Genomic DNA, 24828 nt, shown 5'->3' on the forward strand with positions numbered 1-24828 from the left:
AACCTAAAACTTCTAAAATATGACTGTTTCTATCACTGCAATGAGTAAGTATATATATAGGTACTTACGACTTTGCGTTTACAAAGATATAAACACTTTAATAAAAAAACAAATACTGATATAAAACAATTTTACAAGGTAAAGAATATTCGCTAAATACTTACATTCTACCACTGCACCACTGCCTTCCTAGAATGAGAAAAGAGAGCTTGTTAGCATCCGTTATAAAAGTCAAGAACATTAAACAACCGAGTAAAGGTTAGCAAAATTTCAAGATGGAAACAGGATGCAAGATTAGGGTCATAATAATGAGCATTTAAAGCGCAATACAAAATAGAAAAAGAGCGAGAGAGGATTGGAAGTTAAACAGTTTGCATATTAAACAGTGCCTGTTGTGAAGTTCAATACTTTCCTCAAACCAATAAATCCGAGGCTTATTACTAGGTAAAAGTACTCTATGAATGATGTTTATGAACTATCATACAGTTATTTACGAAATTTAATGTTAACAACTTAGGAATTACAGAGGAAATTAATACTGATGAGAACAACCTGTTACCTCTCCGAATGCACTCACAGTTTGGGTAAGAGAATAAAGTTAATTGTCCGGAGGGGTTAAGGGAATTATGTACCGAAGAGCATGCGCACAAAACAAGGGTCCTCTACTAGCATTAGTTGCTTCTCTGCCGACTATCGTTATATAACTACTGCACTTCTAAGCCCAATTTATATGGCAATAATGACACACGAGAATTAGTATAAAATATGGCACTCTCTGACTTCAAACACAAATTGCCCTCACACAAGAATTCTCGAACTGTATGGCCCGCGGACATTTCTTAATCTCCATCAATTTACTTCTATATAAGTTACAGTTCTAAGACAAAATATGCACTGAATTTACACTGTTTATGACGTTAACTATCTGAATTTAAGCACTCCAAGAAATACTGCTTAAATACAGGTACTTAATACTTTCTTGTTAATGCATTGCATTTCATTTCGAAGTTCAAGTCAGTCGTAGACTCATTGATACTCCTTATCCCAAAAGTATTTCATTCTAATAAAGAGAAACGGTCTTGGTTAAACCAAAGTATCTGGAAGCTATGCACATACTCAATCTTAAAACATGGAAAGGAAAGTTGTGTTAACGACATAGGTTGTTTGCACACCATGAGCAGTAAAGCTTAACCGAACCACAGCAGTACCTTCAAGGATGAGCTGATGTGTAAACTACCAGAAAGAACAGTAATATTCGGTGCAATGGTGTGGAACAGGAAAATGAGTCGCCAATAGACTGCAGGTTGGTTGATGGTTGCAGAAAATAGTGTGCTGATTGGGGATAGTTGACAGAAAAATAAAATACTAACTGGGGATTATTAAAAGACTATTAAAAGAAACAGCAGAAACTAAAAGAATTCCATGGTGCTTGTAAGAGAAGAACACAGTAAATGTGAGCAAGAGTAGGGCTACAGGGAGAAACGAAACTAGGATGATGGTGCAATGTAAACTGTTGATTTGTAAATATTAAGAATGAAGATAGGATGAAAAAGTCAAAAAACAGGTGTAGCAAGAAAGGTGGGTGGCAGGGCGAGTGCAAAAGATTTGGAGGAGACTTTAACAGTTTACTGAAACTGAGGAGGATTTGTATGAAGGCAATGTTGACCTAATTCTCTTTATGGAAGTGAAGTGTGTTTGAATGCAAATAGTAAAAATAAAAGGTTTAAAGAATTGACATGGGCGGCAATATAAGAACTGATAGGGTGCTAAATATACAGCATAAGAACTGATTGGTGACAAATGTGGAGATGCACAAAAGTTATTAGTTTATGAAGAGATGGATATAAATATCTTGAGATGAATTAGTAATGCTGAAAGAATGAAGGAAACAGTATACAATGTAGGAGTTTTACGGACCGGAGAGGAACTCCTAGGAGAGGTTAGCTAGATTTGTGCAATAGGTAGGTGTTGGGTGGGTTCTGGAAAGGATACCCTTAAATATCTCGAAAGCGTGAAAATGCGTACAACAAAGGGTAAACCAGGGTGTGTGTGTGTGTGTGTGTAGTGGTTGTTTCCGACTTGCTGTTGATAAGAGTTCTGTGAACATGTATGATGTTGCAGCACAAGAGATTCATCCGAGATTCAGCTGTAAAAAATTCTATTATAAAAGTCTATATTTATGTATGTGTGTATATACGTGTATGTATGTGTATATATATGATATATTATATATATATATATATATATATATATATATGATATATATATATATATATATATGTGTGTGTGTGTGTGTGTGTGTGTGTGTGTGTGTGTGTGTGTGTGTGTGTACAATAGCATACTAAAAGTAAGACATAAAGCTTCACTAAAAGTTTACGAGATACTTAACAAACATATCACTGCGGAGAAACACAAATATATATATATATATATATATATATATATATATATATATATATATATATATATATATATATATATATATATATATATATATATATATATATATATATATATACATATATATATATATATATATGTAATTATATATATAGCATATATATATATATATGTAATATATATATGTATATATATATTATATTATTATATTAATATGATACATATATTAGATATATGTTTATATATGTGTGTGCCCACTGCCATACCAAAGATAAAAGGAATACAGCCACAATAAATCTATACGAGTTTTTTAAACAAATACATATTATTACGAATTTATTTCCCGTTCAGAATCAACTCTCCTTCACATCATTCACCTAATAATGAAGCACTGAAACAAATTCCAACGATGGTCGAAAACATTTTCCAAAATATTTACAGGGAAGGTCACGACAATTTCATCGTTGCTTCCAGTACCGGTTCTTGATCAGCGCCCTGTGAATATTTAAGATGATTTTCAGGGGTTCTGAGACACCGCCCGAACTTTACATTTCTTTCAAATGTGGCCTTTGTGTGCTTGCAAAGGCACTGCAGTTGGAAAGCTTATTTTAGATATTACTTGGGCAAACGTGTTGCTTTTACTTTCGTTACTTTCTTCTTTTGAGAGAGAGAGAGAGAGAGAGAGAGAGAGAGAGAGAGAGAGAGAGAGAGAGAGAGAGAGAGAGAGAGAGAGACTACTTATTCATTGTAATATTAGTTTTCACCAAGGAAATACCTACTGAAATCAGTATCGATTTTCCAGCTTTTCCAGAGAAAAAAAAAATTATCAATAGTTTTTCCCAGTATCAGTTATATAAAAAGACACATTGCAGTCGCTGTTCTCTCTTCATTACATTACAAGGAAATGATGGAAGCTTGTCCAAAATAACATTTAGAAAAACTCAAGTGAGTTTTATATCATTTTTCTATCTACACTTTGGTTAATATGATTATTACATATCAACTCCTAAAACCACAATAATAATGTTCGATAGCACTCAAAATTCGCAACAGATTTCAATAATATTAATACTAATATTTCTACGCTTGACAAGACAAAAATTCTGACAATCACATTTGCAGAAAGCAATATTCACAACCCTAAACATTTATTCAGAAAGAAATTCCTTATTTCTAGAGAGAGAGAGAGAGGAGAGGGGGAGAAGAGTTCCCGGAGGACGGAGAGAGAGAGAGAGAGAGAGAGAGAGAGAGAGAGAGAGAGAAAGTTGCCCCATGACAGCTTTTCTGGGCTTGCCTGTTCTGAATATATGGACATGACATGACTTTCAAAGAAGCTTTCCCCCACTGACTTTGTATTGTGCCTTGTGCCTGGCGAGCTTTCCAAAAGCTGTGTGTGTGTACGATCAACATTACTGTTATTCAGTCAAATCAAATATAAATGATACAGGAACATTTTTGTCGTTATGTCATTACCACAGGTTCAATTATGTGTACCACTATATTCACTGATGGTCACGATTTTCAAGTCAATAATTGTCAATATCGATATGCTAATTAACTATATGAATACATAAGATAATGTCATCTGTATAAAAAAAAAAGGCCCCCTAAGCCTATGTTACTATAGTGTACCAGCGCTTCCTGGCATTACGCATAGCAAATAAAATCCGTGGCCTTTGGAAACCGAAAACTGTACTTCTAAAATAAAACACTAGGTCCAGGAGTAATTTAATAGCTTGTATACTAAACACTCCAGGTACCAGACCACTAAATTCTGGCAATTCTTTTAAATTCTTTTTGCATTCATAGCGTGCAATTGAAATTTCAAAAGTTCAAGCGAAAATGTAATGTATTACTGCCATAATACTATTCTCCTTGCGTTTTAATATATTTTTATCTATCTATTAATTTCCATTTATTAAGTAATATTCCATAAAGTGCATACATTTAGGTGCCGATGTATGCAATATTGCATTTCACCACTATTAATGCAATTCATGAGACCATTCATCACACAGCATAATAACGTTTTAATGGAATGATTTTTTCCTGGAGGCTAATTATCTGAAAATGTATTACATTCTTAGCAATAACAGTCTACTTGTCACAGTTGTCAATTCTTTGTTCGACAAGGTGATGCGCTACTGTTTCTACATAAGGAAAGATTAGAGAGAATGAGAACTTTGAATAAAGATCAGGATGAATAAAACAGAAGTTAAAGAACACTGTATATGTCACTATTCTCATAACGCAAATAGTGAGACAGAGGACGAACGAGCCAGTAATGGGAATAATTATCAAATATAAGTGCTGTTTTATGGCGTTTGACATTTAACCCTCACTACACGATCACCAAATGTAACTGTCGGGGTAGATGAAACTAGTACTTCAAGTCATAACAACAACAAGTGTATCATTGAAAGGAGCTAGGTATAATCAAAACTGTAAGTAATACTTTTTTGGTCAGTCCAGTTCCCCTGACAAAGAAGCAAGTTCCTGCCTCTAAAGGATATCTAGCTTTTGCTATACTGGCCCACAGGGGGTTGACAGAGAACCAAATGCTTTGACGAAGTTCCAAGTACTTTGGGACTAAAGGAGAGAGTGCACATTCAAGTGAAAACACAGGTCAAAGGAGAGATTAAATGTTTTAAAACAGCTTAAGGTAAGAGAGAAGTAACTGTCTTAGGGATGAGCACGATTTGCACAAAAAGCTTTCACGTATGCTCCTTGGATTTAATTCAAGAGGGATATCAAGAGGTAAAGGAGGGAGTGAAAGGTTCCAGGAAAGAGAACTGGTTGAAGTTTCAGCAAAGAACACAGGCTAAGGGTGAGATCAATGGTAAATGTTTCGAGGTAAAAGAAAAAGTAAATACTTCAAAGAGACATGAACCACAAGTTTACTTAAGAGGATAGATCACGTCCTCAGGGGAGTGAACGCTTCAAGAACACGCTCCAGCAATATGTTAGTCTAGGATACTAACCTCAGCTCTTCTTCTCAGGCATTATTATTACTCTTCGCTGGTGTGAATGTGTAAAGAAGTCCTTGCCATAATACCTAATGACATATTTGTGATATACTTTTCATACCCATAAGATATCAACAATACCATAAACACTTTGCCTAACTAACCTGACTTTTAAAAATCATAGGTCACGGACATTTTAGGTAGATAAAATGTTGGCTTGGTTGCAGTATGAAATGTTGCCCAAAGCATCCATTTCATACTGATACATTATCGTAGTAATTCCACAAAAATTAAACTTATTATGTTTGACCTTTAATAAGTCAAAGGACAGAGACATAAAATGAGTTAGACCTTTAAAATAATATGACAACATATCAGCCAGAAAGTAGCTAATCTATTCTGTGTAAAGTATATTTGATCTATACAAATCATAATTATATTTTACGACATTAATTCCATAATAGTCAAGCTACAAGGTTAAGCCTTCGAGACTCAAAAGTTCAAGGTCATAAAAAAGATTACAAGTTTCGTATAATATTCACCTGTATGAGCAAAAAATAGTTCCGTGAATTTATTGTTGGTATCTTTGCTAAGTATGTTCCTAAAACTGGGCTCATGTTAGTGGTACATTAGGTTATTGAATACAGTAAGCATAAATACCACCATTCTCTTAAAGGCAGGAACAAGCACAATAATAATGGACAAGATAATTTCCATAACGTCTTAACTAGAACATGCTATTGGACTGTAAACTTTCTCCAAGGTAATTGGGAGAATAATTACACAAATGCTAAGAATCAATTCTTGTTTTCACTATCAGCAGGAATAACATCAACAGTCACAATAACAACAGGTGAAACAATAAATAAAAACCCGGATTTAGATGTTGACTCAGATTCAAACCTGAATCATTGCCCCGTGGAAAACAGTGAGTGGCATAATACTCTGTTCAGTCATTTTAACGTAATTCTGTTACTCGAATGACCTGGTAAAAGCATAACCCGTGGGAAGGTAAAAATGATGATTATTTCCATAGGAATAAAAAGGTTCAGCTGAAATCTTTGGAAACGCAAATATGTTTGTAATTTTAAAGGTTCAATACAACACTACTTTCATGTCTCTCTCTCTCTCTCTCTCTCTCTCTCTCTCTCTCTCTCTCTCTCTCTCTCTCTCTAAATTACTAAATCATGAGGTTAACACTACCCTTCACTGACAGCTTCAGATCTTAAGGCGAATCAAACAGAATAACTAAAATAAAGATAGCACATCTGTTTATAGTCCTGTCACTTACGTGTTGAGTAAGGCTGTTACTCAAGCTCTCAAAATTAGGAAAAATTTACATGAATGACGCATTACTTTACTCATTCTTAGATTAATACAACAAAGTCCTATTTCAACAAGAGAATAATAAGTAAAAACTATGTCATATAAATAAAATATAATTGCTTTGTTTACGGAGCCAATTACTGTACAAGCAATTATGTACGTCAATTATTAAGAATTTACGTACAACAACCGTCATAAATGGGTGACCGACAATACAACACAGACCTGGGGCGGGAGCATGGCGCAAGCAATTTTATCCCAAATTCTCAATAAAATGGAATGGAGGAAACACCCTACACAGCCATGTATATATACTATATATATATATATAGATATATATATATATATATATATATATACACATATATAAATATACACACACACATATATATATATATATATATATATATATATATATCTATATACACATACATACATACATAGTGTATATATATTTACAGATGGGCACGTTCCCTTAAAACTCCAAAGCCCTCTACTGCCCTAAACAGTCAGTTATGTAACGGATTTGCATAAATTCGGAGGGTTAATACCTTCTGACGCCACTCCCTCTGAAGGAAAGTACTTAGGTGCAAACTGGATAGAATATTTACGCACGTATGTCAATACATACATGCAGTACTTGCTTTTTTTGCCAACCATTCTGCTAGGGTTTGAATCTCGGTCGAGACGATCACACCATGTTGTAACACACTGCGTTAAATCTGGCAGCCATGGTCAAGATGAACATGGGGACTGCAACCTCAACCGAAATACTTGGGTACAATACAAGTGACAAAAATTTAGTATATATGTGTATATATAAAATACGCACACATATTTTTTTTAAAGTAACGACTGCTATTTCGTAAGTGTGCACATTTCGAAAGCATAGAAGAGTACAATTTTATTTACAAGTACTTGGAGAAGCAAGATATTGCTACTGGTTCTCTTTGTTCTGAAGCAGCGTGGACCAGACTCTGCTTCAATGGCGTCCTTCAGAAGTACGAGTCTTTAGTCGTCGGTAATCTTAACGCCCTAATCACCGGGAAGAAAACATCGAAGCCTGCGGTCTGCGTCACGGCTACCAATGCAGGGCACCTTCTCAATGTTACCAGGGAGTGCCCATTCCGATGACTGGAATCTTCTGTAGGCGAATGCATCTGACGCGTCTCTCCCACTGCACTGCTGCCCCGATAACTTGTGGACGATGGCTTCTCCAACACTACTGCCGAGGTCATGGTCGAGGTGATCACCTGGAATATTATGAACCGATGGCGTTGGAGGCGATGACAGGGACTCAAACAAAGATGACGAAGGGAAGGTAACCCTGTATTTAAAAACCAACGACTACGGCCTGCAGAGAGGTTGAACGACTTATAAAAGATGTCAAAACCACCAATGTTCATCCTATTGGTAGCGGGATGTGTATTACTACCATCATATACTATCAAAAAAAAAAAAAAAAAAAAAAAAAAAAAAAAAAGGTCGTCGCATCTCATTCTTGGGAATGACGTGCCCAATCCCCTTCCCCCACCAACATTCACAGCCGAGCTCCATAATACGTAAACACAAATGCCAAAGTGAGGAATGTTTATTTACAAGGATTTATATACTGGGATGACCAGAACTCATAAGTCGACGGGACTGACCTGCCACCCTCAGGATGGTGCCATCAAGCAATACACCGGGGAAGCAAGACCTCTCTCTCTATAGAGAGCTATTAGCAGGAAGGAAGAAAATACCAGACTACGAGAGCAACCCCCGGCACCTCAACTTCTCCAGGCTTTATATATCAGGTGAAAAATCGTCCATGGATTTACAACATGAAAAATTCCTCATAGTACCGAATTTGAAACAACTCCCTGACCTCCAGACAATCTCTGAGGATCGCAACCTCACCCGCTGATTAGACAAGTTAGCTAGCGAGAGAGAGAGAGAGAGAGAGAGAGAGAGAAGAGAGAGAGAGAGAGAGAGAGGAGAGAGAGAGTTTCTGTTCCTTACTAGATTTGTCATTCACTCTAAGCCACAATAGTGTAATATGATTCACTTACGCCATAATATCTTCTCACAGTATTTTGTATGGATATCCACTGTTCCGCTTTTTTCATATTTATTCTCCGCTGAAAATAAAAACATGTCGGCATTGAAATGTCTGTCCTAACAAACTAATCTGAAATTAAATCATAATGATTAAAATAATTGGATCTTTACTGTATACTGAGATAACAATGACCTTCAGCTAGTTTGAAAGAATTAAAGGAAATTATTAATTGACAACCAACTATTTATTAAAATACCTATATATGTATATATATTTATAACTATGTATATCAACACACACACTCACACTTTCGTGATTCAGTTACACACACACACACACACAAATATATATATATATATATATATATATATATATATATATATATATATATATATATATATATATATATATGACAAAGAGACTTTAAACCACTCATAAGTTCCGGGCATTCCAATATGGAGTACTGGTTACACTCAACCTATGCATGCAATCCTTAAAAATGACACAATCCACGATATTATAATTTCTTACACAGGCTTCTTGGGCTTGGCTCTAGAAAAATGAGCTGAATACAAAATTACTCTGAAAAAATTAGTCTACGCATTATAGAACTAGACGGGTCGGTAATTTCATAACAAATACAAAATCCTAAATGAATAAGCAGTAACTTAAAATTATGCAAACTCTGTCCCTTCCCGATCATAAATAACTAGAATTCTCTCTCTCTCTCTCTCTCTCTCTCTCTCTCTCTCGGCCTTAATGTAGTTGGCACTTCCTGTTTGTTTGGCTCTTGTAGTGTTCTGCAGCGTGGCACTCTGGTCTACTTACTGCCTTACTCTCTTTGTTATTTTTGGATGCGTATAGGACTACAAGCATTCTCAAGAAATCCTTTTGACGAGTATAAAAAGAAACATTGCTCATGAACCAAATATTAGACTCCAGTGTCTGACAGTATATACATAAGAGCACTTAGATATCTTTATGAATATAGATGTACATAGTGCTGTACTAATTATATTTGGTTTACATCACTTCAGTATGAAAAGTCTCTTTTCAGTTTTTCTTTATTTATGAAAATAAACGTGGTAATACACAATTATGATAAAAGTCAACGGGATACAACCTTTTTGAGGTACTTTTCCGAATCATTCTCTTTCGCACGTTGTGTACTGAGAGTAAAATATTCAACACGGGATTATGTATATCTTATTTCCTTTAATTCTCTGCATCGGCAAAATCAAAATTTTTAACAATCAACACACAATTGAATTCCCCCGGTTATGATGCCAGATAATGCGCCTGTTTCCTCTTCTATCTATCTAGCTGTTGTCATCTCTCTAGGAACATAAGCAAATCATAAACACATCAGCATATCGCAAAAAAAAAAAAAAAAAAAAAAAAAAAAAAAAAAAAAGAAAGAAAAAATGACTTTTTTTTTTTTTTTTTTTTTTTTTGTGTTTTTTTTTTTTTTTTACGAAGGTGAACGTCCTTCCTGACTCGAACGGCCCATTGAAGATTTTTGCTGCGGGAGTCTGACCGAATTCGCTAGTTTCATCACATAAATTTAGTACTTGAAGAGATTTGTAAAAGTAGTTTACAAAAGAAGATCGCTGCGCAAAACTTAAGACAGTGTCACAGTTACAGCAGCGGTAAATCAGTCGTCCAAATATGGAGCATTCAATGGGACTGCACTGCATGACGACTCAAGGAAGGCGAAACCAGGAAATGGCTGTTGAGGAAGTTCCCAGACCCATGTGTCGAGATTGGATCAAAATCCTCATGGAAATTCACTTAAGGGTTTCAGTTCAAACTGGAATAGCTAACAAAAAAAATCTGCGTAAATTAAGTCTTTCGGCAACACATGAGCACAGTTTTATATATATATATATATATATATATATATATATATATATATATATATATATATATATATATATATATATATATATATATATATATATATATATATATATATATATATATTATATGAAATATGAAGGACAGAGAGGTTTTAGACACACACACAAATATATATACATATATGCATCACACTATCATAGAAGGGGATGACATCCAGGAATCACATCACAACATTCACTATCCTATTCAAAATTTAACTGCTGAATAGTGGATGAACCCCTTTCCAGTTACAATCTGATATATCGTCTGTATTCGACTGACCGGCTGATACGTTCTTTTCGCTTAAACTTCTTATGTAATAATGGAAGTTTGCTTTCTATTTGTATACGAAGAGCAACCAATCACAGATTAATAGTGGAAGTTTGTTTTTCTTTATGAAAAGCAACCGTCTCAAACTGAGCAGGTATAAGGTGAATGTAGCAGTGATGGGTAGCATAATCTTCTCCAGAGTCACATCCCATTGGGGAACCGGTTAACGATCAGGAAAAAGTACATTTATGAGTGCGTATGTGTCTAGGTATATTATTTATATATAAAGTACATCAACTCTTTTACATTTAAAAATTAAGAAAATTACTAAAATAGAGAGAGAGAGAGAGAGAGAGAGAGAGAGATTACCTCGTTGTAATGAATAGCTAAGAAATCTGGCAACAAGACTCGTCTATGATGTAAATCAGCGTGAAACCCCCGTGGACTTTCGCAACAACGCATGGCGCCTGCACTGCTATAGATGATTTTGCGTAAAATTATACGTAGTTAATGCACAGATACATGAAAATACACACTTTCTTAATGCTCCTATACATACACATGTATACGTCTAAAACTTGGAAAACTGAATAAAAAAAAAAACATTCGATGTTAGGAACAAACAAATGAAAATGTGTGCTGCCGATACCATCAAAACAAAGACAGCCTATTACCGAAGAAAGGATTCTTTTTTTTTTTTTTTTATTCAACATTCAATTCTAATATGTCGCCAATCAATTACTGACATGGTTATAAATCTTTCCACATTCCCAACAAACTGACTTTGACTGCCAGGGGTGCCTATTAGATACAAATGAGAAGTATACTATAACTGAATGTTTTTAAGGTGGAATTTATGGAAAAAAAAACATACTTAGCACCTAACAAATAACGTATCTAAGATAAACTCACTTGCTACATATGATAATATATCAATAAAAAAGTCAAGATATTATGACGAGAGAGAGAGAGAGAGAGAGAGAGAGAGAGAGAGAGAGAGAGAGAGAGAGAGAGAGAGAGAGAGAATGTATTCACATTAAACTAACAGGAGACGTACAACCAAGGATCACTACAAAGACTATGGTCCTGCAAACGACTGCTATTCGGAAAACAGTGAATTCGAATGAACATGAAGGAACGCGTGATACATACAAAAATTACTAAAACACTGGAAAGGACAGCACTACAGTATGTCTGTAGACATACCATACATATATATGTGAGACATTTAGAGAAAAATATTAAAACTACCAAGTTGCAGATAGCAGATGTACACACACACATAACATACATACAAACAAGATATACACACACACACACACACACACACACACACACACACACACACATATATCATTATATATATATATATATATATATTATATACATATACATACTTATGTATTATCTATTTATGGCCCGGCCAACCACCTTTCCCTTCGTTAATTCTTTGAAGAACGGAGATGGTCCCTTGAGGAATGCCGAAGGCTAATTTGGCCTCATTTAACTTGAGATTTGTGGCTTTGAACCCTTGACCTGAGCATTAACGATCGTTAATAATGGTAAGATGATCTTTCATAACAAAACCATAGAAACTCTCCATTAAACGAGTTGGGTTTAAGATGTATTTTCCCTAATTTTCGATTTAACATTATAATCTAAGATAGACAGAGAGGGGGGAGATGGGGGGGATTGTCGATATATTGTGAATTTCACCCCCACCGACTGATTTCGCCCCGTGGTGGTGAGAATTACCTCGGCGATGCTAAGCCGTTTGTTATGAAGGAAGGGTATTTTGATGAAAAGCTGACCACTCCGTCAGTTTTGTGTCTCCTTCCCCCACGGCTTAGACCCAACAGTCAGTTCGCAACTATGTATACAGTTCTTAGCTGAGGCACCAGAGCTTTAGGAACGAACGCACGTCTCTCACTTCCTTTTCGCCCAGTTTTGCGATTCGATAAAAGCATGCCTTCCACCTCTTCCACTTCTGAGTTAGAAGACCTCGGTGCAGTCGCTGATTAGAAGCCCTCCTTCCTCTCGTGTGGACTAAAACATTATCTGAACTGGTCAATGACATTTATAACGTAGCTCTGACGAAATATATTGTCTCAGGTGGAGTACGTGAAACAGCATTCCATCAGGAAAGATTCAGAAACCTGTCGTGAAAATATCATACTGCCTTTCGTGGTGGTAGATACGCAGTGCAAGATCATTCCAAAAGTCAAAGACAATTAAGGGCAAACGATGAAGCGCACGCACAATCTCGGGAGCATAATACTGACCTTTAATATGAAACCTATACTAGCAAATGTTGAGAACTAAAAACAAAACACACACACACATATATATAGTATTATATATATATATATATATATATATATATATAGTGTGTGTGTATATATATATATATGTGTGTATATATATATATATATATATATATATATATATATATATATATATACATACATACACACACACGACGCCTACTAACACACAGATAAACGAACTCAAACATGGTCGTCTCTCTCTCTCTCTCGTGTATCTTGCCGCGGGCCTTCATTAATATGCTAGATACGCTGTCCCAGCTACTTGGGCCTCAGATGCCCAACCTAGTGACCCTTTCTCGGTCGTGGTAACATCAACGTCTACATATGAACGCCAAGAGTTATAGCCACTATAGAAGTGTTTACATATGATATCTGTATGGGTATATATATGATATTATATTCTATTATTATATATATATATATACTATGTATTCGTCTATTATATATGTTAGTCGGTAATATTTGTATTATATATATTTCTTATATTATTTTAATAATAATTTATTATATATATTTATATTATATATATATTATCTATAATTATATAACTATATACTATCTATATATGTGTGTGTGTGTTAAATGTGAACAGAATTCTTAAGTGTGACAGTGGTAAATAAATGTAAACATCATATCGCAATATAGTACCAAAGTCCACATACAGTAGCAGTTGGGACGCTATAACATACATCACAAGAGTTGCGTATCATGACAAATAAACCTTGTAAATGCGATGCCTGTTACACAATCAAGTTTTAGTTTCTAGTCTACGGATAATTCCATATTATTACCATTACCGTTTTAATCATATTGAAAAGTCTACACCACACTGTCCCACAATCCCGTGTTACCGTCTTTACAGGTGCAATTCTGTATTCTTAAGAGTAAAGCTCATTGGGTGGAAATCAATAAGGATTATCATTGTTAATCATCTTGCCCTAACATCTAACTGGAGTTTAGTCTTACTTGTTTTCCATTTTTTATTTTCGACTGCTCTAGCTGTTTACTTTCCACACAAACAAAACCAATGTTAGCTTGCTGGGTAATGGAAACAAATTCTTAACGCTGCCTCACTAATCCTACTATAAATAACGTAGGTTCGCCTCATTTTCCAGTGGTATCCTCAATCATTGGGAATAACTGTTATGAAAGTTCGGAAAACCGAGAATGCAAAAGGAGAATGTAGCTAGAAAACACATAATTTTAAAATAATCCTTTCTAATCCAACTACAAGGTTCAAAGCATCCATACTAAGCGAAATGAAAATGCCAAATAAAGACAAATAACCACGTAAAAAACCATAAAATATGAAACAGTTATTGCTAAGATGTCTACTACGCAAAGTAACACCGCGACTACATAGACCGCGCTACGATGGAGATCCACGGCAATTCCACGCCAGGTACCATATCGTGAAGAAAAATTAGACTTGCGAGGACACAGAAAAGAATAGTGAATGCAAAAGCACTTTTTTCATAAAAGCCTAGCAACTGCATTGATCAATGTGAAAAGGGGTTTCCGAAACGAAAAGAAAATAATGCAATGCGATTCTGTTTACGCTGTACTACAAACAAACAAACCATGAAACGTGATAACTATGATGCGAAGGTAGCAATGCTTTCGAAGTTGCATATGAGAGAGAGAGAGAGAGAGAGAGAGAGAGAGAGAGAGAGAGAGAGAGAGGTCCTCTATGAACCAGGTCTTGGTGCTACATCGCCTAAAGGTTTGTGTTCTTACGATACGTTCCGAATTTGAATCTGAATCTATATTTTCCTCAAGACGAACAACAACCACTTCACTGCCATTTGCAAGTGTAAGCACATAAAACAAAATGAGATAAATCCCACAGACAGAGAACGCCAAGCTTAAAGAAATCCGACCAAATAAACAGGTTGGTGAGCTCTGGCATTTGATAGTGATACGCTGTGATGGTTGCAATGGACCTCTTGTCAGACTTTCAGTTCTTCGATATGTCAATCAATATTTCTTCGTTTCTCTCGACGACCAAGGACAATGATGCCATTTTCCTACCTTATCGGGTTTACACAAAGTTGCATGTGATCGATATTTTGGTAGCGAGCGACGCCAAGCTCAAACGCCACTTTTCCCATGTGGCAACGCTGCGTTTGATTCAACGCTTGGCTGTTGCTAAGCCATCGTCTCCGAACACATCAGAGCCTTCGGCTTGGCTATGAAAAACACCTGAACCGATATTACCTGCTTAAAGGAAATAACTTTTATACAAAGTAAACAGAACTCACCTCTTTTAGAACTACTTCAAGAGAAATATGAACAGGACTAATTCTCTTCAGAACATAATAAACATGCTAACAACAAACCCAAGAAAATGAAATCGGATGAGGTGAAGTCAGTCACGTCTCTTCTCTGCACCCCAAGGTCCGTATACGGCGCAAATATACACTCTATCCCCTGCGATTCTAAACCTTATAGACATATAGCCCAAGGGTTGTTACGTACATACTAAAAAATAGAAAAAAAGGTAAGAAAAAGTCGTGAGGAAATATTCAATGTTTAAGGGGGGATACCTAATTTCAATAACGAAAACATACGCAGTGTTTATATTATATATATATATATATATATATATATATATATATATATATATATATATATATCAAAATTACGGGTTCCATAATAAACTTTAGCAAAGTTTAGTCTCATCGTCTAATCATAAGCGAATACAAATTAAACTTCACTATATATATATATATATATATATATATATATATATATATATATATAATTTAAGTACGTGCGCTTGTGTGTGTAAGATTGGAATAAGAAAGTTTGAACTTCACTATAAACGCATAAAATCATTGATATTACTATTTGGCAATCTACAATCTCACATACAAGAGTAAATATAAGGCGTGAAGTTACATTAGCATAGACAATATAATGGGAGTACGAATCCAATAATGCGTGTGTACATATAATGTACATTAAGAGAACTGAAACTGGAAAAGTATACGGGGTAGAGAAACAACCAAACACATATCTTTTGAGCTTCTTTTCCAGACAACTGTAAACCTAGTCCAATCACACGAACATTCCCTATCATTTCTGCAATCAATTGCAAAGCAGAACATTTCTATCCAAAGCCAGATATTACGAATCTGTAAAAGAACATGTTGATTAAGAGGATAAATCTAAAAAAAAGCAGTGTATGGAAATTCCTTATACAAAGTCATTTCTCTAACAAAATAAAACGTAATCAGTTATAGTACAATATCGTTTTATCGTATGCCATATAATTTAAGTCACGAAGTAAACTTCGATTTTGTTTAAGAATACTGTACTACGTTCTTCAAGTCATTGAGGTCATAGAATAAACCTTCTACATAAAACTGACCCTTCAGCTCGATGTGCATAAACGCGAACTTCGCATGAAACGCATGACAATCTTCCTACTTCTCGTTTCTTGACTTTCATTTATCTTCTCCAAAGGGCCATTCTTGGAACACCTAAAAATCTAGGTTTAATGTTAAACTGGTGTTCATTACTATCCCTAACAGAAGCTCAATGGTTATCAACATACAGATATGCGTCCCACGTACGCTGTTTGGGGAACCGCCATATAAGGTAAGAGGAGACTCGTTCGATGTACGATAATTGCAACCATGACAACCGACGTTCATCATGCCTAAACCAGCAAAAAGATTTTAAAAAATCAGCAATAACAAGGAGACCTACTTGCAAACAATTCTTTCAAGAGTATTAAGTGACAAAATTGTACATTTTAGATTCAATAAAGAGACAAAACGTGGCTTCTGAATACGATACTTCAACTGGCAAAGTTGAAAGAGCGCTCAGTTTATGGCATGGGTTGGTTGGAAGCGACGCTCACATCAGTGGGGTCAGCTAGTCAGCGACACTCGAGATGGGAGCCTTTCCAAACAAAAACAAAGAACTTTTTGATTCGCGTCCTGCCCTCCACAACGGAGAATTTACTAACGTTAATAACGATAAATCCGCTATTTTAATAACATCGACATGCAACATTACTATTTATATAATATATAATATATGTATTTATATATATATATATATATATATATATATATATATCTATATATGTTATTGAGTTAGTAACTTAGTTTAAGTGAAAATCTCATCTGTATACGGTTCATATCTCTATAACTGTGCGGTAAGAAAGATCCTTTTACTCTTTTATTCTAAGTATCGTAGACAACGTTGTGCAGGGAATATTCGAGCATGTGAGCACAGAAATACGGCAGAATATGGAAATATAAACATATCCAAAGCATAATATAGTCAAATGTTAAATCTTTTTTTCAAGCAGCAATCCCACTTTCGATCTATAAGCGTCTGGCATTCTGTTTCAGATAAAGAACATATACGGAGATGAAAACCAGTTATGCATAAAAGGTATACCAAGTCTTTGCATTTCCAAACATGAAAAAGATTCAATATTTATTATTATTGAGACGCGATACTTGCTAAATGAGATAAAGTATTGACAGACAGTAGTTGTTATAGAACTTATTCCACCAAAAAATAAAAATAAAATCATCTCTCTATATATGTAGGAGTGAACATTCGAGACATTAAAAAATATATATTTTCAATCCTTCCCAATTTAGATATTGCTACTTACGTAGCCGATTTTTACATTTCACATATAAATAATATATATATATATACATATATATATATATATATATATAGTATATATATAATATATTATACATGAAAAGATATATAGAAAAATATGTATGTATGCGTATGATCATTCATGGCCTGGAACAGTAAAAACAAATAACCAAAACACCAACAGAACCTAAGAACGGAAGTGTTGATGTTGGAGTCGGAAGAATTCTTACTATGGACATACCTTTTATAATTATTATATTGGCGCGGTTTATTTGAAGGTATATATATATATACATTATATATAAATAAAATATATATATATATATATATATATATATATACACAGACTGGTAAAAGTGTTCTGTAACAACAGAATTCCATCTAATAAAAGGAGCCCATAAAAACACCAAAATGTAGAGAGAAAAGTACTATATTTTCAGAGACTGCTGTCTCTCTCTTCAGGTATATTACCTGAAGAGAGAGACAGCAGTCTTGAAATATAGTACTTTTCTCTCTAATTTGGTTTTGTTTTTATGGGCTCCTTTTATTAGATATATATATATATATATATATATTATATATACATATATATATATATATATATATATATATATATATATGTGTGTGTGTGTGTGTGTGTGTGTGTGTGTGTGTGTGTGTGTGTAAGATAATGAAGAGTTTGTCTACACTTGCGTTAAATAAATCCTACAAACACACCTACATATTTACAATAAAAAAATTATGTAGGAACCAAAATACAAATACTTTGAAAAGATTATACATAAATATATATACATATACATGTACCCGCGCGCACGCACAGCTTTATTCCATCGTAGCTATCACCTGCATTCAGGTAATTTGAAAACATTGTAAAGGCGACAAGTTATAAACTGACTTTAGAGAACAGGCTTCGGCAACAGCAGCTTTCTAGAGAAACTGCTGGTGAAACTTGCCAATACTGACTGATAAAGTGAATTATTACCAGTGATGTCAAACTTTTTCTATCCATCCTGTCAGCGTCCACCACAGCATAAAATCAATACATATCCGAGTAGAATACCACCAAAAGTAAAATATAAGAATCTGTAACGAAAAATTAATTCTAGCCAGATTAAAGTTGTTCTTTGTTAGAAACTGGCTCTGGGCTCCATGTTTGTGCAGACCTCTGGCTCTTTGTTGAGAAAATGGCTGCCAGAACTGGTCACGTGACGGGAAACGGTGTTGGAAGGCCTGCGATTGGTTAACGCCATAGAGCTGCGGTGACGTCACTGGTGAAAGCCATCTCCAAGCAGAGACCGAGGCGCTTCAGTCAGAGGCGAGACGCAACAATAAGAGGATGTGTCGCGTGGCGTGAGCCACAAGTATTTTTCCCCGTCCAAGGACAGACATAGACTGTGATGAAATTGGAAGGTTTACCATCCTCCTAATAGTCAGTGTAACATCTAAAACCAAAGAATATAAAAAGCGACATCCTCATTTCGGCTGTGTAGACAAGTGCCAGATTTCCTAGTCCCGATTTGTTGATAAAAAGAAAGGCTCGACAAGTAAATCGCCCGTAGTTCAAAATAACTTGTTCTGCATTCCGTCAAAAATTGATAACCAAGTGGCTACGCGAATATGAGAATAGAGATTTCCTCGGCGGCCCAATTCCTCGTTGATTTGGTGCGCTTAAACACAACCGCGTCGGCTTTGTCAGAGGAACAGTTGGAAAGGTTCAAAGGCAATGTTAGCGACATCCTTCAGCGGCATTACACTAACCACTGGTTCCCGGACAAGCCTTTCAAAGGATCGGGATACCGCTGCATCAGAATCAACGGCAAGATGGACCCTCTTATTGCAAGGGCGGGCTTCATGATGGGGCTGGCAGTCTCTTTCCTTCGGTCTCTCTTCCCTTCGGAACTCACGATGTGGGTCGACCCGAGGGAGGTGTCCTACCGAATTGGGGAGAACGGCTCCATCTGTATCCTGTACGAAGGGGGCGAGAAGACGAAGAAGGGCGAAGAAGTGCTGCCGTTGCCTGCCCCTGCCCCGACGGAAGCTGCTGCTGCCGCCACCAAGACCCCTGAGAAGTCCGTGCAACAGCAGCAAGTTCCTTCAGCTCCTTCGACTCCTGCATCCCAACAAGCTCCTTCTCCCCCACCCGCCCTTCCCCAGCATCATCAACTTACTCCTCCTCCACCCCAGCAGCAGCAGCAAGTCCATCACCATCATCATCAGCAGCATCACCACCACCACCATTTCCAACAACACCATCACCATTTTTCGCCGTCCAAGTCTGTGGTGGTCTCTAGCCCCCTCCAGCTGTCGCGCCCAATGTCCCCTGTGACTCCGCAACACCAAAACCATCACCAGCAGCAAGTCACGGCCATGCAGTTGAGCATGATCTTCATGAACAAAGAGAGAGAACTCAAGTGCAAGGAATCTCTCCAGAGAGGGCTCGAGGTGGCGCGGCCACTGCAGATGGATCGGCTTTTCGTGTCGAGCTGAGCCACAGCGACGACTACTTTCGTGATCTCACCTACGCCAACAGTTGACAGTACAATCAGGGACCAACAGGTGATCATTATTAAGAAGACATCATTATTATTATCATCATCGCGGTGACATCCCCACCTATAACAACCCAATATATATATATATATAATATAATTATATTTACACATTTCTGGAAACGGAAAACTGCCATGAAAAAATGAAAATGTGTCAATCTCGGTGGTTTTAGTAGTAATCAGCGTCTTTTGGATGAAGAGAAATATAGAATGAAACCACTTCGCCCTTATCACAACGGTCAAATTATATTAAGATTATTTGTAAACATTTATAATTATAATATTAATATTTATGTACATAATGAGCTATATATAATATACCTATTAGGTGTTGTGGTATGAGTGTTATGGTCTAATCAATGGAAGAGAGACGCTGTGGTCGACGTAAAATTTACCGGAAGACATTTTTATCATCATGGTAGGAATAATAATAATAATGGAGGAAACCACTGGATGAGAAAATAATATTTATAGTTAATTACATGATAATTAATTAAAATAAGATCACGTGTGCTGCTCTGATGGTGATGTGTGCGTGCATGTCTCTTCCGTACTTATAATAATAACCCGTAAATACAACCTCCTCCTCCTCCTCCTCCTAACCCTGTAGCAAATAGCTGTGGTTCAAAAAATGCCCGGCACGAACCGGCCATTTGGGACCAGGAATCGTATCGGTTCCGTTTATTCCAAGTCTCATGGTGCGGTTCAGGGCTTATGTACCTTAGCGACCATGGCAAAAAAGCTCCTGGGGGTTAGTGCCGAGAGCTGCGAGTGTGTTGTCCGTTGTTAGCTCTTTCAAAAGTATAATTCTACTTTTGGAGTAACATCATTGTCATGGAAGAGCCATCTGGTATAGAATCGAAGAGAGAGAGAGATGACGATGATGATGATGACAAATACATCCTTTTTTGGAAGTCCCAACCTTCCTTCCATCCATCTTTTGATCTTGAATTCGACGAAGGGCCAGACGCGATCATCACTTATGAATGCTGATGCAACTGCTGCTGCTTTCATTATTAAGATAAAACACAACAGTTTCATACAGGAGAAGAAGATCTAGAGGATCGTCGTGATGATAGTAGTAGTAGTGGTCGCGGTGGTGGTGTGAAGAAATTTTTATTTGTGATAGTACAGCCGCGACTACCTATTATTATTATTATTATTGTTTTCCCTGGCTCAGTCAGTCAATAGCACACACTCCTCCTCCACTCATCAACATCCCAGTTTCACCTAAAGACTGAAACAAAACTTATTCAGATGGTACAAAGTCAATTTTTAAAAAGTGTCTGTGATTAATTCGGTCGCAGTATTTTTCTTTTCATTTTATGAAAAATCTAGCTCAGTTCAACATCTGTGTTTAGCTTTAGCGACAATTTTTTTTGCTTGAAGCAATTCATGGGTAGTGATATTGTGTACATTTTTTTTCCTTGTTGGTGCATGCTTATCTTGTAATATATGCCTGTAAAAAGCCTATTTTGTTCCACAAAACGTCTAATTTTACTAGAAAATCGTTTTGTACAGTATAAATAAAATGTCCAAAGCATTGAACTCCTGGTTTCTCTTCGCCACTCTCTGTCTGCTGATTTAGTAGAGGTCGCTTCGGGGGCCAGTGGTGAAGTTGGTGACTAGGGCTAAAAACTGCTAAGTAAAATTAGGTTGAAGCGATAACATGAAGGCACTACTTTTTATCTTTCATAATCATAAGAGTAAATAATTACTAAGAGCTCTCATTTTAATCATGTTAAATTATCTCAGGCTCACCCAGTGATAAAATAGGAAGCCTATATTTCTTTATAAACATGAATATAAAAAAAAAAAAAAAAAAAAATAGAGATATATATTATATGTGAAGTGACGAACTAAGATTTAAAGTTCATACTTTTTCTTAGTAAAACCAAGTGGTTATTTGTAAAACAAAAATATTGCCAAAAACTATGAAAAAAAAAAATGTGTTGTGGTGTTATCTAGAGTCCTAATCTGACTTGGCCCAGATGTGCAGTGTTCTATTATGGAGCTCAGCTTGGACTTTTTAGTAACGTAAAATATCACTTCAAAGCTGTGTTAGTTTATTTAAGTTTGCTAGTCACTGAAATTAATATTTTTTCATCAGGTGAGTTGAAACAAATGATGTGATATATCATTTATTTGAAAATTTTATGAAATGGAAATACAGAGAACTTAACATGAAAAACCCAATTTTTTTTATTCCAAAATTTCCTCAACCAAATCATTTTATCTGGCCAACAGGCTACACCCTCTTGCTTTATTCAATTTTTATCATTGGAAGATATTCATTAAAAAAATTATTTCATCAAAATATAAAAATTAACATGAAGATGCTTTCACAGAGAAGCAAAATAACTATACCCGTATTAGAATACCAAATTCTTGAAGCGGAATGTTGAAAAAATTACTGGCCCTAGAGTTAACAAGTAAATATTAAAAAAAATTATTCTCTGGAGAGAGAAAATAAAAAAGGTTGATACGACTTAATTTGCTCAAGTCGAATTTTGTAAGAATTCCCAGTTATGAGAGAAAAGGTGTATAAAAGATAAAATATTTTAGTGGGAATCTTGTGTTTAACGTTCATATCCAAGAAATGACAAATTGGAAACGAAGAAGTTGGTTGGTATAAAAATAGTAAATACTAAGTCTGATGCACTAAGGAAATTGGGTTTTGAAATACATACAAGATTATGTTTTTTGAAAAAAAAAAAAAAAGAATACTCCCGAAGTATAAGGTAAAAAGTTTAGAAGAACCTCATTTAACAGAATGACAGTTGCATACAACGGAGTAAAAAAAAAAAAAAAAAAAAATGCTGTGATGTCTGAACTAAACTAAAAAATATAACAGCAAATTTCTGAATTAAACTCAAATTCAACTGCAATACTTGAAGGGTATTTAAGTTAAGACTAATGAAAAAATAAAAAATTCAAATGGCTGAAAAAAATCAAGAGGTGAAATGCAAAGCATAGAAGAGGTTTCGCTTAAAATGAGATTATTTCAAACTTAAATATATACTATATGCCAAGGTCTACTTTTGAATATATATTCATATAAAACAAAATACAATTGGAGAAAGAAGAGAATGTCTCTGTTGTCTCAAAGTATACAATAATGCTGGTTAAAGAAAAGCTTATGTTCAAGTAAAGGAATGAAAATGATATTTGAAAATAAAAAAACTAAGCCTTTGTTTATTTTTAGAATTAGGATTGAAGAAGAAGACAGAGTTTAGAGTAAGTCAAAACTAATAAAGATTTCTGACGATATGGTTCATACCCAATTTACGTGATATTGGAAGGATTTATGTAGATTATGAATTCTGGTGTTAAAATTAATACAAATGGTAACAGACCAGCTAAGACAATCATGGGTAAATTTCTACTTACGGGTAACTTGAGTTTACGATGAGGTTCTACCAAACGGTTAATGCCGAAGGAGTATGGTATAGTAGAGTTTTCTACAAATTAAGAAAAAAATGAGAAAGCAAAGCTCACTGATGGATAATTATTCAACATTATAATAGACTAGAGTTAAGGATAAGAATTTGTGCGACAACAGGAAAAAAAATAAGACAAAAAAGCAAGTATGACGAAGGATGTGTTTAAAGGTAGAAAATATAAATATATATTTTAAAAGATAAACGTGTAAATCGGGAATAAGTTGGACATTCGGTTTCGGGGCCCGATGTGCTGCAGGATGGAATTTCGAAGTGTACTTGAACTTAACAATATTACTGGGAAGGATTAAAAAAACTGATCTTTGCTGGAATGTGATTAAAACGTGCTAACAATAAACAGGTGGAAGTTTTGAAATGAAAAGTATATCGCCACGCAAATGATGGAAGCAAAAATATCCCATTATAGTGTTGAAAATGATTGTAGAGATCAGGTTGGTGTTGTGTTAGACGCTTTTTCTATTTATACATAATTACTAATAAAGATTAAGTAAGGCCGTGTAATATACTGAGAATATCAAACGCAATAAAGTAATGACTTATCATAAAAATGTTCAGTTTGAAGGCTGGTTGCAGATCTCTCCATTACTTCTACTGCAGCGTTGGAACGGGGAAAAGGAAGAAAAAAGAAAAAAAATCTGCCTAATAGTGTTAGATATCACATCTAGTCGGATGAGTGTACATTTCCCACATTAATTTCACATTTCATGCCAACCCCCCCAAAAATTGCAACAACTTTGATTTTGAAAAAGTTAATGTGCCATTGGCGTAGTTGCACATTCATAAGCAGCTGCTCTGTCTGTCGGCTGTGGTAGTTGAGTGGTGCTGGCAAGAGTCGGCCATTTTGAAAGTGTGTCAGCCATTTCCTAACGTTCACTTACTATTAAAACATGTATTTGCGTTTCACTCGATTTCTCGTCGTCTTAGCAGGATATGACACGGATATTTAAGCTG

The 24828-nt window shown here is 35.5% G+C and overlaps 2 protein-coding genes across 6 annotated transcripts in view; one reads left to right on the top strand and one right to left on the bottom strand.

Annotated features, from left to right (window-relative positions):
- LOC135215601 (alkylglycerol monooxygenase-like) overlaps positions 1-24828 on the bottom strand; it is a 792850-nt gene that overhangs the window by 613233 nt on the left and 154789 nt on the right. For all 5 annotated transcript variants that reach the window (XM_064250496.1, XM_064250495.1, XM_064250493.1 and 2 more), the window contains one exon: positions 165-189. The gene's annotated coding sequence lies outside the window, so the exon portion shown is untranslated. The remainder of the gene's footprint in view (positions 1-164; positions 190-24828) is intronic.
- On the top strand, positions 19157-21964 carry LOC135215600 (protein BTG1-like). The gene has a single exon (XM_064250490.1). It carries the CDS (start codon positions 19485-19487, stop codon positions 20352-20354), a length of 870 nt encoding a protein of 289 aa, XP_064106560.1. The 5' UTR covers positions 19157-19484; the 3' UTR covers positions 20355-21964.

This window comes from Macrobrachium nipponense, chromosome 5 (assembly GCF_015104395.2).
Source record: "Macrobrachium nipponense isolate FS-2020 chromosome 5, ASM1510439v2, whole genome shotgun sequence".
In the NCBI taxonomy this organism is placed as follows: Eukaryota; Metazoa; Arthropoda; class Malacostraca; order Decapoda; family Palaemonidae; genus Macrobrachium; species Macrobrachium nipponense.